The sequence below is a fragment of the Pteropus medius genome, unplaced genomic scaffold (assembly GCF_902729225.1).
Source record: "Pteropus medius unplaced genomic scaffold, Ma_sr-lr_union100, whole genome shotgun sequence".
In the NCBI taxonomy this organism is placed as follows: Eukaryota; Metazoa; Chordata; class Mammalia; order Chiroptera; family Pteropodidae; genus Pteropus; species Pteropus medius.
In genome coordinates, this window is record NW_024340699.1 from 16,528,792 (window position 1) to 16,546,084 (window position 17,293).

A 17,293-nucleotide genomic window follows, 5' to 3' on the forward strand; every position below is an offset into this window, starting at 1 on the left:
CACACACACACACTTGCTGAGTGTGACTGAGTTGTCTCCTCTCCTCTGTCGTAGGGGGTTGGTTAGGGTGCCCTTGAGGGACCCCTTCTCGATCCCCAGAACCAGGCCAAGCTGGAGCGAGAGGCAGCGCCTGGCCCCAGCCCCTTTTAGCCAGTGCACGCTGATCTGTGCTGCTACCGGCCGGGGGACAGAGGCAGCTGGAGAGGCGTCATGCTGCAGTCTGCGCCCGCCTGACCCACACCTCGCTGAGACGATCTGTGCGGAGCTGGTCTCAAAGGGACCAAAGACCAACTGGACCGTGTCCTCGGAGACACCCTGCTCGCTGCCCCAGTGCCATGGAACCCCCTTCTAGAACGCACCCTGAAGCAAAGTCACCTCCTAGCAAAACGGACCGCAAAGCGACACGATCTCTGAGGGGCTGGCTGCGGCTGCGGCATGCCAGGCAGGCACGGCCGCGACACGGACAGGACGGGGCGCGAGGCCTGCTCCCACACGGAAAGCCACCTCTCTGTGTGGCCCCGGACGTCCCTGCCCACCGCCATCAGTCCCGGGCGCACGCTGACATCCCCGTCTCGGGCCGGCTCTCTCGAACTATGAGGCGCAATCCCCAGCGTGCCCGCAGCAAGCAAACCCAGCAGGCTGGCCTCTCCAGCCTCAGGTCTGACTGCAGACTGCAGGGAGGGCAGCTGCTCCCGTGGCCACCAGCAGGGCCCGTTCACCTGGGAACCCGCTTTAACTGCTGGGACAAAGCCAAGGTGCCCGTCACGGTACCTGCTTGCGCACGGGATGGCCGGGCTTCGGTGGATGCACGGGGCAGTGGAAAGCAGTGGGGAATGCTGCGGTGTGGGCCTGCGCAGGCGGGTACCAGCCGGGATGTGGGTCCTGGGTTTCAGAACCCTCCCACCAGCTCCCGGGGTAACCCCCTTTTCAGGAGCCGTAGCAAAGGGCGGCAGGGCTCGGGGTTCCCCTGGTCGCAGATGCCGGAGCCAGTGCCCAGCATGGATTGAGCCCAGGAACAGTGGCCGACGCGGCACCTAGCCAGCAGTCAGGACGCTCCTGGCGTGCAGGCCCGGCAGCAAACACTGCATGTGTCAAGCCGCACGGCCCACGCTGCCGTGGGCACAAGCAGCTGCCGGCCACGTGCAGATGAGCGGCCAGGCGGCTCTGCTGTGCGCACAGTTACACAGGGCTTTGGGTACAGCGTCAGGGCAGTAGGCCCAGGAGTGGCGAGACTTCACTCTAGAATGAGCAGTGCTCCAGGGCAGCCAGCATGTCGTAAACACGCCACAGAAGCAAACATTCCCAAGCAGCTTCGCTGGGCCCCGAAGGAAGCTCAGAATCTTCACAGGATGCAAAGTATCTGGCATCCAGCCAGCCAGATGTCAGGACTAGCAGAGGGGAACCCGAAACAGCTAATGTATCTGAATCCCATACTTTCAACAGTTAAGTGGAGAAATGGAAGGAAAAAAGACCAAAATAAAATTTATAGAGATAGACGCCACAAAGCCCAAAACAAAAAAAGACATGGGTCACCTTTATGGAAGGTTAGGTATTAACTAAAGAAAACATCAGAAAGCTTAAGGACACACGGATGGAAACAATTCAAAATTTAAAGCGGAGGGGAAAAGAACTGTGTAAAATGAAGTGAGCACCGGCGCCGTGTCCACGATGTGCTGGCTGATGTCTTAGCAGGACCTCCCACGAGGCGCGACCTGTAGACTCGGAGCTGAGAAATGAAAAACCCCAAGACACGCAAGGAAAAGCACAAGAAGTCACAGCGCGGTCTGAGTGCTCAAAACCGGTGACAAAGGAAACACATTAGGAGCGATCGGAGAGGACAGACACGTCACGAGGCACGAAGACAACCTGTCACCGCAAACGGCGCAAGCGAGCACGCAGGCGGAACGGCGTTAAATCCGGAAAAAGGGAGCCCCCCACCAAGATGGACGAAGCGACAAACCCAGAGCGACAAAGCGACAAAGACCAGCACAGGGAGAGAGAGACGCGCGCGTGGGGACATCGCTGCTGACCGGCCCTCGGGGAGTGACAAGGACTGTGCGGTACGCTGTGAACTGTCCGCCTGACGAAATGGGCAAATTCCCAGAAACACACGAACCACCAAAACTGACCCAAGAAGAAACAGAAAATCTGAACAGACCTGTCACAAGTAAGGAGACTCGACCCGTAATTAAAAACCCCGGAACAAGGTGTCCACGACCAGCTGGCTTCACCGGTGGACACTACCAGCCGTTCACAGGAGAGTTAACATTGCCCCTTCCCAAATCCTCCCAAAGACCGAAGAGGAAGAAATGCTTCTGCACTCCTGAAACCAAAGCCAGACTAAATATCCCAGACAATAAAGCTGAGACCAACGACCCTTGTGAATGTAGCTGCGAAATCCTCAACGAGACACCAGCAAACTGCACCCGGCAGCGCGTCCGTGGGCTGACACACCGGGCCAGGCGGGGTCTACACCAGGAACACGGGGACAGCTCAGCGTGCAATCATCAAGTACGCAACACCTCACTACCGGAACGAGGGGGACACGGCGTGACCGCCTCGACTGCGGCAGAAAAAACATTTGGCAAAAATCCAACGTCCTTCGTGATAAAAACACTCAACCACCTAGGATTAGAAAGGAGCTTTCTCAGTGTGACAAAAGGCCTTTCTAACACCCACAGCGAACGACATGCTCCCCGGAAAGACCGAGAGCTTCCCCCAGATCAGGAACGAGACCAGGACGCGGCTCCCACCCGGGCGCTAGGCAACGAGAAATCAAAGGCATCCAAACTGGAAGGGAGCGGTAAGGACACCTGTGTTCGCAGGTGACGCTGCGAATGTGCGGAAAACCCTAAGTGCTGAAGAGTAAACGAATTCGGCAGAGCTGCAGGGTGGGAGACCGACCCGCGGGAAGCAGCAGCGCGTCTCCGCCCCGGCAGCGAAGCATGGAAAAGGACGTCAGGAAACGACCCCATCTGCGCCAGCGTCGGCGAGGACAGACACCCGCCTGCGAACACGGCTACCCGAGTGGGTGGAAGGCCTACTCGACACGACAGGACTCAGGGAGAGGCGGAGGGGCACCCCGACTCCGGGAGGACCGGCCTCTGAAGGGCCCACCCCTGTCGTCACGAGGCAGCTCGCCAGTGCAGTGTGAACTGCGAGCTGAGGACACGCAGTGCGGCTCGTCCGAGGGGCCCAGGCAGCACCGCAGGGCCTCGCCGATCCCACTGGCAGTGACAGCAGGGACAGCGGGTGGCACACATGCCCCTGCTCGACAGCAATTCCGGTCCCCGGGCGGCCGCTGAGCAGAGAGCAGTACGGACGTGCAGGCGCCCGAGCCAGTCCTCGACCGTCCACGCAGCCCGAGCCCGGTCTGTGCCGAGCAACACAGACGACGGCGTGTCGCGCCGAGGCCACGGCCCTTCGGGGCTTGCATCCCAGGGGTGCGGGCGCTTCCGGCCTCCCAGAGAAGGGTGCCGGGGTCAAAACCGGAGTCCTGGCCAAAATGACTGAGAAGGTCTCGAGTGGCTTCTTCTTGGCGAGCCGCTCTGGCCTGGGGGAGACAGCGGCCCTGACGGCTCACCAGGAAGCTCCCACTGAGCACAGCCGGTCCCCTACCGACACCTCAGAGAAAGCAGCGCAGCCGAGAGGGCATCCGGGTCGCGCTTCATCCTAGAAGGCCGGCTTATCCTTCCCTCAGTGAGCCGTCGGCCAAGGAGGGGCCCCCAACGAAATCCCCGGCGTGCTCCCCCAGGGAACAGGCTCCTGGAGAGCTCTGGGTTGTTCTCATTAGGGCTGGCGAGGCTCCAGGGCAGCCCGACCGCCGGTGACAGGGATGCGGCAGCAAACTGGGCCTTGGCTCTGAGGCGGCGGGGGGTGGGGAGGCGGGGTGCCGAGAGCGGTGTGTGCGCCATGCTGCCAATGGAGCCTGGAGGCTTGACCAGCCTGACTGGGAGCTGTTCGCCCGGGGGTCACAAGCCACATGAAGCCCCGGAGGAGAATACAGAGCAGAGGCTGTCGGCGGCTCGCCGGATCCCTGATGTCCCCGTGGTGCCGGGTGGTGACAACCTGAAAGGCTTCACTGCAGAAGGGGCTGTCCCTGAGGCTCCTCTGCAGTGGGCTCCTCAGTGGGTCACAGAGCAACACCGGTTCTGGGCTTCCCGCCACAGGAACGGTCCAGGCAGGGACACGCGGGGACCGCCGAGCTCCCACCTGAGGGCGGCAGTGGGCCCAGGCTGTGCCACAGAAGAGGTGGCAGAGCAGCTGCCAAGGAATCCGGGGTGCTGTGAGCCCCTGCAATGGGCTGAGCGACAAGGCAGGACCGCGTCTGAGCCAGCCCGCACGAACACACGCAGGACCACACACATGGAGGGGGACACCGGTGGGGCTGGGGAAGACGCTGCGATCTGACCATGAAGCAGTAGGGTCACCTGGGTGCACGGGGAGAGCTGGAGGCTGAGCGGGAGCTGTGCCACACAGGGCCACGGCCGGGACACGGGACATATGGGTGACGTGAGGTCAGCACTCGGGGCTGGGAGAGGCCAGGAGGCTGCAGGGCTGGGTTTCCCATCTGGGATTATGCTCATAATTTCTAAAGATAAATCAACCAGCTCGTGTTTTGGGGTTGTTAGATCCACTCTCGCTCCACACCAGCCTGGGTAGTGAGGCCACTGGAGGGGTCACTTTTGAAGTCTGAAGTGCCACCTCCTCCCACCGCCTTCCCCGGGCCCCATGGTAAACGCAGAGCCAGCAGCCAGATGAAAAAGTAACACACGATAAAACACCTACAATAAACCTAACAAGACACGGGCGAGTCTCACTAGGGGACAGTGGCCACCCTGCGCGAAAGATGACAGAGGAGGCCCGAGCAGGCAGACGCACGCAGCTGCGGCCGGGAAAAACCAACACGCTGCGCCCCTTCCGCAGCGGCCCCCGGAAGCGAGGCAGGGCCAACGGGATCGCGACACCAGCCCCGACGTGCGGACTCCAAGTTCACTCAGAGAACAACACGAGGACATCTGCAAAAACGCCGGAAGGAAAAGGTCACGCCGTGTCGGGTGCCACACGCCGTATCCTGAGCGGTGTGACGCCGGCCCAGGCACACGGGAGTGTCTCTCCAGTCTCTCCCCCTTCACGGAGGCGGATCCAAGTATCTGCTGACATCGAGGGCCGGAAATTTCACCACTGGAAACTTATTTTCTAGACTAGAAAACCACATTCTCAGCCTCCGGGCAACCCACTCGTCTCGGTCCCCTGTCGCCTCCTCCCCTGAGCCTTGACCGACGTGCCCTCCGAGGACGAAGCTCTCCAGTCATGGCGGGGGCTCTTCTGGCCTGGCACCCGGCCCCAGGGTAGGATGGGTCCAGGCGACACGAGCTGCCATCGGTCACAAAACCAGAAGGCTCCCTCAGTAGCTTACGGGAAGGCAGTGGCCATGGCCAGATGGCAGGCGGCCGGCACACTCAGACCACGACGCTAGCTCCTCCTTCGAGGAGCTCCCGGCCCCCACGCCGCCACTCACGATGGCGGAAGCGAGGCCCCCGGGGGTGCACAGCGTCTCCCGGGGTCTGTGTCTGCCTCTCGCAGCCAGACCAGGCGCTGCTGCTGCTTTAGGGTGACAGCGGAGGCAGCGGGAGGCCAAGGGGACAGCAGGCCCAGGAGGGCGCGTGCCCTCAGGCGAGACAGGCCTCGAGAGGGCCGGCCTCCCCGTGACAGGATGACAGGACGACGGGACAGCTGACCAGCACACGCAGGCCTCGACACGACAGCCACCGTCACATCGCCCGGTCAGAGCTGGGACAGAGAACGAAGGGCGACAGGACGCGGTCTGCGCGCCCTGCCCGTCCACCCCTCCCTGGTCGGCCACTGCCCTTCACCCTTCGCAGGCTGACCCCCTGCGAGGCTTCCTGGGGGGCCAGGAGGGGACACCAGTGAACGACTAAGGGAAAATGGGACCGAGGAGGAGGACGACCGGCTTAATTACAGGTTCGGGGCCACGTGAGTCGCTTAGTCAGGAAACAAGCCTGTGCTCGCACCCTGAGGACTTCCTGTAGTTACAGGAAAATGCTGGCTTCTCCAGCTGCCGCTGGCCGTGTCTAATTAGGGGACGTATGTCAGTGACACATCTATAGCCTGGACGTGTCTCCTTGTGATATGAGTTGCATTAAAGGAAAAGGCATGAATTGTGCTCATGCTTACTAATTAGCATGGCTTTACTAATTAACAACAGCAAGTCGACCTGTCCAGGTCTCGCCATCTGTAATTAGCTGAAGACGTTCAAGCTCTCCTTCCTTTCCCTTTCCTTCCTTAAGCACTGAACTGAAGCTGGGCCACAAATCGGCAGGTCGGGGCGCTGTGGGTCAGGGGAGGCGGCACGGGCCCGGCCAGCCCGCACATGGAGGCGCAAAGGGCGGAGTCGGCAGCCACTGTCACCAGAATGGGGCTGAGGCCGGCTGCCCCAGACTCACAGCGAGCCGGGACGCTGTCCCCTCCAACGCCCCCCTCCAACTCAGGGGCTAGCAGCAGAGCAGGGCTTGCCCCGAACCGGCCATGTTTCGCTGGGAACCATGTCTGAGGAGCTGAATCCAGACGTCTCAGGCTCCAGGCCCCCACCCAGGACTGCCTGGCCTGGCCTTCATCTCCCTGGGGGGCGGGAGGGGCAGCGCTCAGAAGACACCCCCAACAGGCTTGGAGAGAGAACAGAAGGTCACAGGCTCCCCACGTGCATTGCCACTTCTCGTTTTCACCGTAACCGGGAGGGAGGAGAGACCCGAAATGAACGACGTGACAGGGGATGGACATCAGACCATCAAAGGCAGAGATCAAAGGCGGGGACAGCTCCAGCCCACGTCCAAGGCGAGCCTGGAAGACGCGGTGCAGCGCACCCCCGGCGTCCCACCTGTGTGTGCTGCGCCCCCGGCGCTTAGGACACGGCCGAGGATCGAGCAGGGAGGAGCCCGGCCCTGTGCTCCCGCCACCTGCGCAGGGTCAGCGCCACGGGGACAAGGCACGGTTCCCACAGCTGTGCGCAGAGCACCGCGGCCGCCGCACCGGGCCGCTCAGGGCGCAGGGCCCACCAGGCCGACGTCGGAGTCGCCAGGAGGAGTAAATGGTGCCCCGCTGCCTGCCCCCCCACGAGACCCTGTCACCGGCCCACGGGCCACGCTCGGCTCCTCTCACAGCTCCCGTCACCGTGCGTGACTCGCGGTCCCTGTGGGCAGCACTGGCCTCCCTGGGGTCCGGGATTCCTGGCCCACGTCGGGGTGCTGGCGCAGCTGACGGAGCTCCAGCCTCAGCACTGCCTCCCTGGCACCTGCTTGACTCCGAGGACCAGGGGCACCCGATGCTCCGCTGGCCTTGACTCCGGGGCTCCAGACCCCACGCCAGTATCTGCCTGACTCAGACACCCAGCTCCCCGTCCAAACCTGCATTCCCGACCTCCTCATCCCGCCCGTGACCCTGACGCCACCCCGACCCCTCGCTGCGATTCTCGCTACACGATCTGCATCTGTCTCCAGTCTGACCGTGCTTGCCAGGTCCCAGCGGGCCCCTGCCCCCCACCCACAGGGGCTCTGAATCGAACCTGGACTCCCAGGGGATGGTGCCTGGGCCTCAGCCGGGGCTCTGTTCCCGCCCCTCCACGTCCCCATCTTATGAGAGGGCTGATTTCAGGTCTATCCAGCCCCGCCCTCCAGTAAGGGCCCACAGCAGGGGTGACAGCAAGGACACAACCACAGGCTGAGGACGGCTGACAGTGGAGAAAGCAAATTCAAGGACGTGTCACTTCAACCTGGAGGTCGTGCCTACTTTGCAGGCAAAGGCCCAACGACCGGCTCAGGGTCAGGGGATCGACACGCGGTGACACCGAAACGCGAGCTCTGGCCCAGGGTGCAGATCCCGGAGCCCGTCCGAACGCCACAGCCTCGCCTGGTACCCTCGACTGGCCGGCACATGGCCTGTGGCAGAGCAGCCTGAGGGCACTTCAAACATTCTCTACGGCCTTTCTGCCCTCAGAGACCGCAGGCTGCACAGTCTGCACAGGACAAAGGTGCTCCAAAAGCGGCTGTCTGTCCCCCACATGGTGGTCAGGCGCTCCGCACGCTGCAGCGTCCCAGCCCGCACCGCAGGCCTGAGGAGCGGGCCCGAGAGGGGACCTGCACAAGTGCAGAGACACGCGGGCTGGACGCACCCCGGCTCAGGATGGGTGACGACCTGAGAACGACACCGGCCCATGTGGGGCAGGTTATGACTTTGGGCAGTCAGCATGTTGCTGTCCCCACCTCGCAGCAAGACAGCAAATCTGCCTGGGGAGCCAGGACTCGGCCCCAAACCCCATGCCGTTTCCAGCTTCTGATGACAAGGACCACGGCTGTCAGGGCACACACGCTGCGCCTGCAGGCGAAGTCACGATGGGGACGGGGCTTCTGCCTGGATCTGAGGCGCCCAGGCCCGGATCCCCTCTGGCCACAGAGACACTGGTAGGCGTCTCAGGGACTCACCATGTCTGCTCTCTGCTTCTGGACTCCCAGCTCCTCCAGCGCCTGCGACAGCTGAGCCTTTAAGACAAGACAGAAAGTGGGGTTAGTGGGCTTGCTGCTTGCCCCCGCCCCCCCATCGCCTCTGGGGACTGTGGGAGGGAGGGGGGCTGAAAAGCAGGAGCTGGCAGCTGAGGGAAACCCCAAATCCCCATTCTTTAGAGAAGGGGGCTGAGGAGCAGATGGGAAGCATGATGCTCTCGCCAAGTCTCTCCCCACACTTGCTGCTGGAAGGCAACTTGGAGGGGGTTAGGGACGCTAATGGGGGCTGGTTCAATGCGCCTCGTTCTGGAGGAAGCGATTAGGGCCAGCACCCAGGAAAATCCCTGAGGCCTAGCCCCTGCCCACCCTGTATGGGCACTGGCCCCCAGGCAGAGAGGTGGCCCACCCACCACCCATGAGGTACAGGGAAGGTTCTGCCCACCCATGTCACCAGGCTCAGCTCCTGCCGTCACAGGGCCCTCGCTGTCCCCCAGACCGGGTGGAGATCGGGGGCTGCCGTGCTCTGCCCAGGCAAGTCAGCTTCATGTCATGTCTCCACGGCGGCCACCACGCGACAGGCAGCACCCCAAAATGGGGGTCCACTGGGCTCAGGCCCCAGTGGCTCACGCACCCCTATCCAGGCTCCAAACCATAGGCATGGTGTGTGTGGCTGCCTCAGGCCATGCGTGGAAACTCCTCTTGCTCCTCAGCATCACTCAGGTGGGGGCTGCTCTGAGACCACGGTGCTATTTTTATCCGGAGGCGAGCAGCTCTGTGGCAGGTCCACCGCAGGCCAGTGCGCAGGAGCCGGGCTCCCACAGGTTGGGCCGGGACAGGGGAGGCGCAAAGCTCCTAGATGGCTGGGCTGGAGAGCACCCCAGAGCACTGAACACGGTCCCCTTATACCTTACGGTGGGGAGGCTGGAGCCCAGGGAAGGTCCCGAGGTCACAGGTCACATGGAGAGAACGAGATGGAAGCCTCAGGCCTCCTGCTGTTCTACTTCACACATGTGACAAAGTGTAAGGAACAAGGAGGACAGCACGCCAGCCAGACACCACTGGGCCCTTCCAAATGGCAGCACCCAGACCCACTACTGGTTTCTGTCTGGCAGTGATTCCCAAGGAGCAGCAAGGATCCACCCCCACCCACACGCACACGTGGACGGCAGCCAGAAGATGAGCTGCAGGACACACTGACACACCAACAAGCAGGCAGCTCATGCCTGGGGCTGACGGGGACCGTGGCTCCAGTGCATCCTGTCAGGATGGAGGCATCCAGCCTGCCGGGTCCACAGCTGCAGCATTGTCTGGGAACTTGTGACCAGTGGACGTTTCAGACCCGCGCCCCCACCCACCGAGTCAGAACCCCCAGGGAGGGGGACCTGGCAGACGTGCGCTCGCACAGGCCCTGCGGGAGACTGGAGTGCGCACAGAGCCTGAGAACCACCACTGGAGGACTTTAATTTGAAGCCAGACCACCAGAGACCATCCCAAAGCCTGCGTGTTGCAGCGTGCGGCCTGGAATGGAGGACTGGATGAGGGACGTCAGTAAGGTGGCAGAGCAGTGCCAGCTGTCACGCCCCACGGGGAACTGATTCAGACAACCACCCGTGGTCGAGGACAGAAAGGTCAAAGGAACTAAGAGCTGGGCTTTTGAAAAGCTGAAACTGACAAACCTTTAGCTAGACTAAGGAAAAGAGAGAGAACACTCGAACAAATAAAATCAGAAACGAGAGAGGAGACCTTACACCTATACCACAGAAACACAGGGATGCACAAGAGACCGTGTGAACAACCACACGCCAACAAGCTGGACAACCTGGAAGAAATGGATGAACTCCTAGAAACATACAACCTCCCAAGAAAAAACCAGGAGAAAAATGGGAAATCTGAACAGACCAATAAGGAGTGAGGAGGAGCCCGAATCAGCAATAAAGAACCTCCCCAAAAAGAAAGGCCCAGAACCAGAAGGCTTCAGAGTAAATTTTACCAAACATTTAAAGGAAAACTAATAACAATCATTCTCAATTACTCCAAACATTGAAGAGAAAGGAACACTTTCGAACCCATTTTACAAGGCCAAAGACAAACAAGGATGCCACAAAGAAAAGAAAATCACAGGCCAATGTCCCCGATGAACACAGATGCCAAAATTCTCAACAGAAATGAGCAAACCAAATTCAGCAGTACATTAAAGGGATCACACACCATGACCCAGTGAGATCTATTCCAGGGATGGTTCAACATTTGCAAATCAATCAGTGTGATTCACCACATCGATAGAATGAAGGCTAAATATCATACCATCAACTTAGCAGATGCAGAAAAAACATTTCACAAAATTCGACATCATTTCATAATAAAAATTAATTAGGTACCAAAGGGATATACTTCAATATAAGAAAAACCATAATAAAACAGCTACTATCACACTCAATGGTAAAAAACTAAAAGCCTTTCTTCTAAAATCTGGAACAAGACACGGATGCTCGCTGTCACCATTTCCACACGACACAGTACTGGAAGTCCTAGCTGGGGCATTCAGGCAAGAAAAAGAAATAAAAGGCAGCCAAACATGAAAGGAAAAAGTAAAATTACCTGTTTGCACAATCTTATACACAGAAAACAAAACTCCATCAGAAAATTGTTAGGACTAATAAATAAATCCAGAAAAGTTGCAGAATAAAAACCTAAATTACAAAAGTAAGTTGCATTTCTATACGTAACAATGAACTTAATTGAAAAAGAAATAAACCAATCCCATTTATGATAGCATTGAAAAAAATAAAATACTTAGGCTTACATTTAACCAAGGAGGTAAAAGACTCGTACCCTAAAACTGTAAGACATTGATAACAGACACTAAGGAAAACACAAATAAGTGGAAAGATATCCCATGTTCATGGATTGGAAAAAGTAATATTGTTAAAATGTTCACATTACCCAAAGCGAAATGCAGATTCAATGCAATCTCTACCAAAATTCCAATGGCATTTTTGACAGAAATAGAAAAAACTATCCTAAAATTTGTAAAGAAACACAAAATACCCCAAATAGCTACAGGAATCTTGAGCGAGAAGAACTAAGCTGGAGGCATCGTACTTCCCAATTTCAAATCATAATACAAAGACGTAGTTATCAAAACAGTATGGTACTACTGGCATCAAAACAGACACATAGATAGATGTAACAGAATCCAGAGCCTAGAAATAAACCCATGCACATACAGGCACCCGACCCTTGACAAGGGCACCAAGGGTACGCATGACGGGGAAAGAGTCTCTGCTGCACATGGTGCTGGGAAGACTGGACAGCCACAGGAGGGTGCAACTGGGCCCCTACCTCACACCATGCACAACGGGCAACTCAAAACAGATTAAAGGTTGGAACCATGAAACTCTCAGAAGAAGACAGACAGGGGACAAGCTCCTTAACATGCGCCCTGGTGATGATCCTTTGGATTTGGCACTGAAAGCACAGGCAACAAGAGCAAAAATAAACACGTGGGACCACATCAAACTGAAAAGCCTCTGCACAGCAGAGGAAACCATCAACAGAATGAAAGGCAATGGGAAAAAATACAGAATGAAAGAAGATATTTGCAAAACATATACTGGATGAGGAGTTAATATCATACATATGGAACTCTTACAACTCGATAGCAAAATAACAAGTGCCCAATTAAACAACGGGCAAAGGATCGAAAGAGAGACTTTCCCAAAGAAGATACAAGTGGCTGACAGGAACAGGAAAGGCGGTCAGCACCACGGACACCAGGGAGATGCCAATCAGGCTGCAACAAGGCTCCCCCTCGTGCTGGTTAGGATGGGCACGCTCGAGAAGACAACAGGGCAGAGTTGGTAAGGGTGCATTGTGCACACTGCGGGGACTGGAAATTGGTTCAGCCATCATGGGAACCAGCACAGAGGCTCCTCAAAACACGAAAAATAGAACTAGGATCCAGGTAATCCAACAATCCCACTTCCGGGAATATATCCAAAGGAAATAAATCGCTATCTTGAAGAACTATCTACACTCCCCTGCTCACTGCAGCATTATTCACAAAGGCCGAAATATGTAAACAACCTGTGTGCCTGTCAATGGCAAAGGGATGAAGAAGATGTGATACGCCTGTGTGACAGAATATGACTGAGCCTTAAAAAAGCAGATGCTGTCATTTGCAACAGTGTGGATGAACCTGGAGGGCACTGTGCTACGTGAAATAAGCCAGACACAGAAAGGAAAACACCACACGATACCACTTACATCTAAAAACCTAGAAGAGTTGAACTCAGAAATGGAGAGTGGAGTGGTGGTCGCCAGGGCGGGGTGGGTGGGTGAGAGAAACAGGAAGATGTTAGGCAAAGCAGACACCTCCCTCCCCAGAAGGTGCACGAGGCCCGGGGACCGACCGCACAGCATGGCGACTGGGGCCAACTGCGATGCGGCGCACAGCAGACCTCTGGTCAGGAGCGGACCTTAAGTGTCCTCACCAGCCACCACCCCCCTCAAAAAATAGAAAGATGAGCTTCCACACTGCGTAGGGTATGGACGTCCACTCTGCTGGGCGGTGCTGATCACGTCCCTGTGCGTGTGCACAGGAGAACACCCCGTCGCACACTTCGAACCCACAGTCTGGATCTGTCAAGTGCAACTCCGTAAAGCTGGGAGACAGCTGGGTCTCTGCCAGCCTGAATGACCTCGCCTGTAAGCACATCGTTTACTCCTTCTACAAAGTCTTCGTGAGATGTAAACAAATAAAAAGCAGGGATACTGTTAAATTGTACACCTGATACTTGCTGGATTTCATTAACTAGTGTCACCACACAAAAAAAGATTTTTTTCAATAAAAAAATAAAAATAATTTTATTTTTGTCTCTACGTTTCACTTATTAGTTATATCACTTCTCTTAAAATTTTCTTAGTTGCTCTCACATTTACAATGTACATCTTCGCCTTTCCAAGGCCACCATCAGCTAATGTTGCTGCTAATGCAATGACAAGTTTACGACAGTATTTCTACTCCCTGGGCCTTCGTGGTATCGTCATGTATTTTACTTTGCGTATGTTACGTCACAATATAGTTATTATTTTTGTTTGAACAATGCATATCTTTATGAAATTAAGAAATAAAAAACTTTCATATTCATCTACAAAAAACATAGGGAAAGACTATGGCACAGTGCGACAGCTCAGCGACTGGAAACCACTGCTTCCTGCTGACAGGCATGTTGGATAAAGACCTCTGGCCAGTCTCTCGACTCTGCCCCGGGGCAGGAGCCGGCGCTGTCACCCGGTGCTGAGCGCAGCCACCGGCCCACCTCCCTCCGGCCTCCCCGCCTGCAGGCTGAGACAGCCGCACGCCTTGGGGAGCCCAAGGCCACGCCCTCCCGACCCCGCCTCCAGGGCGTGGAGCATCATCCCGCGCCTCCAATGGCGCACTCTGTTTTGCGGGTGCTTTTTACCGGGGGGTCATCTCAAGCCCCTTAACGCAAGTACATGAATACATCCGCGAGTACATAAGAGAGAGCCCGGACCCGGCGAAGCCCGCTCCGACGCGGGGCTCTGCGAGGGCGGGAGGGCACGTGGCCGCCTGCGCCCGCGCAGCTGCTCGGGGAGGAGAGGGAGACGGACCGGCCGCGCGGTCAGCCCGCTTCTCCTCAGCTGCGGAGGCGGGAGTCGTTTCAGACCCGCTGCAGTCTGAAACCGGGACTTTGCACGGACCTCCGCGCAGCCAGCAGCCCCGTAATCTGCTTTAATTGAATAAACTGGAAGAACAAATGGGGCTGAGATGCTGAATCGAGGTGGCACGCGCTGCATATTTACAGCCCTGTCGGCAGAGGAGGGCTCGAGACATATGCTACCAACTTCTGCAGCCGCTTTATTAAGTGGAATAAATAAAACCCACGCGGAACCGTGCAGACTTCACTGAGGCGGGCCACTGGGACGCTCCCAGCTCAACACCTCCACTTCGCGCTGCTAAAACGTTTCTGTGGGGATCAAAACATGCTCCACGTCAGAGCTGACGGATGAGGCCCTGAGATGTGCTGGCTCCGGAGAGCTGGGCGAGCTTTCCCAGCTCCCTGTGCCATGTGTGGCTCCCAGCCTTCTGCCATCGGGGGACAGGCAGGCCCCTGCAGTAGCGCTTAGGGGCGAGGCCAGGCTCTGGGCCACCATGGCGGCTGTCACGCCACGCAGCAGGGTCCTAGGAAGAGAGGGGCTGGGACGTGGTCCCACGCCTGGAGCCTGCACCCAAACCCAGCCCCCACCTGTTTTGTCCATAGTTTCACTGGTGCACAGCCACACCCACCGGTCCAGATGGCCCCCGGCTGCTTTCCAGAGCGGGGTGCATGGGACCCAGACCACAGCACTTACTGCCTGGCTCCTTAGAGACGAAGCCTGCTGACCCTGCGTGAGAAGGAACTGGAGCCTGGGCGGGAGGGATGGCTGGAGAGAGGCCACGGAGGACAGAGGGGCAGAGACGGGTGAGGGGAGAGACGAACGCACAGCCATGAGGACAGAACAGAGAGGAAACGCGGAAGGAAAGGGAAGGGTTCTGGAAGCGGAGGGAAGAGAAGCCAGTGTGCCACATCCGCCAGCACGCCCTGAGTGCCCACGGGGCCAATGACATCTCCTCCCTCTGCGCCCCGGACCGGCCTTCCAGGCCAGCGCCACAGCAGGCAGCGGGCGGGTCCAGAAGCTGGTTCCCAGGCTCGGGGACCAGACCGGGGTGGGGGGCGCGGGCGCTTCCCCGGCATGCACCTCGTGGGCCCGGCGGCTCTGCATGACAGCTGAACAAAGGGCCACCGGGGAGCGACTGGTGCTCTTCTGCTGGCCCTGCGCCTATGCATCCCCAAACGGTGCTCGGCATGAGTGATGGCTGAGGCGTCTGGGACGCACTACAGGACCTGCCATGACACATCTGTCAAGTGACACAGCTTTCCACCGTGTGTCAACTTAGCTGAGCAACTACGATGCTCGACTAAGGAACTTCTGACCGGCGGCTCGAAGCAGCTTTTCAACTCTCGAGTGTGGGCAGTTCTCAGACTGACACGTAAAAGTTCTTAATGAAACAGGAAGAACCGCCCCCCACCCAAAGCCTGGAGGGCACCAGGCCCACAGCTTGCACGGTCTGGGGTACAGCGTGTGGCTGGTGTGACCTGGAGAGTGAGGACAAAGGCTGTTCCCTCCCTTGGGGCTACGGGACTGGACCAACGCTGGACAACAGCTGCACAAGGCTGTGAGCGCCCACACCCCAGCCGGCTGTGTTCCCCTCCCAGGGCTGCCCACAGGTCTGGGCAGAGGCCTCCCTGCCCGTTAAGGGGCCCCCTGGCACGGGAAGGTACAGCTGAGGCCACAGCCCCTGGCCTGGTGGGCGGGGCAGCGCCAGGGCCTGGGAGAGAAGGGTTCAGGGCAGCTCCTGGAGTGCAGCCCCCTGCCCAGCTGACACAACCGGTGTCCCAGGGACACGTGGGGAGATGGTATTGTGCTGCAGCAGAGTCAGAAAGCAACCTCCACTCCGCCCTCCTCCGTTGGGGACTCAGCCTCCTCGGGTGCCAAAGGGAGACAGTCCCTGCCCTTGAGCAAGTGGCCTGAGACCGGGGAGCGGGGGCACCCGTTCTCCCTAACTCAGCCTCCTCCCGAGGTGGCCCCAGAGCAGAAGGAGCACACGATGCCTCTCCCAGGCCCCAGCTGTGGGCAAGAGAGTGGGTCTGCACGGGGACACGGGCCTTTAACAGCTGCACTTCCCAAGGGGCTCCTGGAGCCCAAGAGCCCACGTGAGCACGGTGGTGACGTCAAACGCAGGGTGTGCCCGGGGAGCCGAGTCTCATGCGGCTGATGCCCGTCATCTGTGATGCTCAGAGACAAGGTGGGTGCTTCCTGTGCCCCTTCTTCCCACCTGCTCCAAACCCACACTTAGAGGCCCCTCTACAGACCAAAGAGCCTTGTGCTGCGTGTGTCCCTGTGCATGCCACTTCTGTGACGTTTTCACGCATCTGGGAGAGACCCCTGGTTCCGGCCAAGGATGAGGCTGCTGTTGTTCCAGCTGCCCTGAGTAGACAGCGTGACAGCCAAGAGAGACCCAACCTCTCTGGGAGGATAACGTTCGTCACCGCAAGTGACCAAGAGCAAAGGTCTCGAAAAGCTAAAAGCCCCACACAGTTCCGCAAACCACTCTCTGTCCTAACCCACGTGCAGCCTCCAGCAGCGGCAGTGCGTGACCGGCCTTGTTGGTCCTTCTGTTGTAGGAACCCTGCACAGGGCAGGGCCTGCACTGCCACCCTAGCCTTCCCAGGACCCCTCATCCTCACCTGTGCCCCGCCATGAGATGGGCCAGCCCACCTGTGGAAGCAGCTTCTCCCCAGCCAAGCACCTGGGCCTGGGCAAACGGCACTGAGCCTTGCCGTGCGGCTGCCCCTTTCCCACTGACTCCTCGTTGGGCTGGGAGCGCCCAGGACCTGGGGAGGCCTCACCAAGCATGGGGCCCGTGTACAGCAATGCCTGGCACCCATCAGGGCAGCAGATGACCTGGGGGAAGATGGAGAAGAGAAAAGAGCAGGAAGGAGGGCCGAGAAGAGTGTGAGGGAGGGGAGCATGGGGGCAGGAAGAGGAGGAGGAGCGGAGAGGAGGCGGGGGGGAAGGGGAAGGAGGAGAGTATGGCCTATTTCCAGCTGGGTTCAAACAAAGGCCAGTTATGGAAGGAGGCTGGCGGGGGGGGGGATCTTGTGAGGTGAAAGAGGCGGCTGAAGCCCTACTTCTCCTTCCTGTGACCCCCT

At 58.4% G+C, this 17,293-nt stretch overlaps 1 protein-coding gene across 9 annotated transcripts in view; it reads right to left on the reverse strand.

The window, feature by feature from the left end:
* The window catches only part of MAD1L1 (mitotic arrest deficient 1 like 1), a 243,216-nt gene that overhangs the window by 71,711 nt on the left and 154,212 nt on the right, over nt 1-17,293 (reverse strand). For all 9 annotated transcript variants that reach the window (XR_005656530.1, XR_005656529.1, XM_039879516.1 and 6 more), the window contains one exon: nt 8,499-8,555. Coding sequence is in view for 7 of the 9 variants with exons in the window: in XM_039879516.1 (XP_039735450.1) it covers nt 8,499-8,555 (57 nt within the window). In the remaining 2 variants the exon portion in view is untranslated. The remainder of the gene's footprint in view (nt 1-8,498; nt 8,556-17,293) is intronic.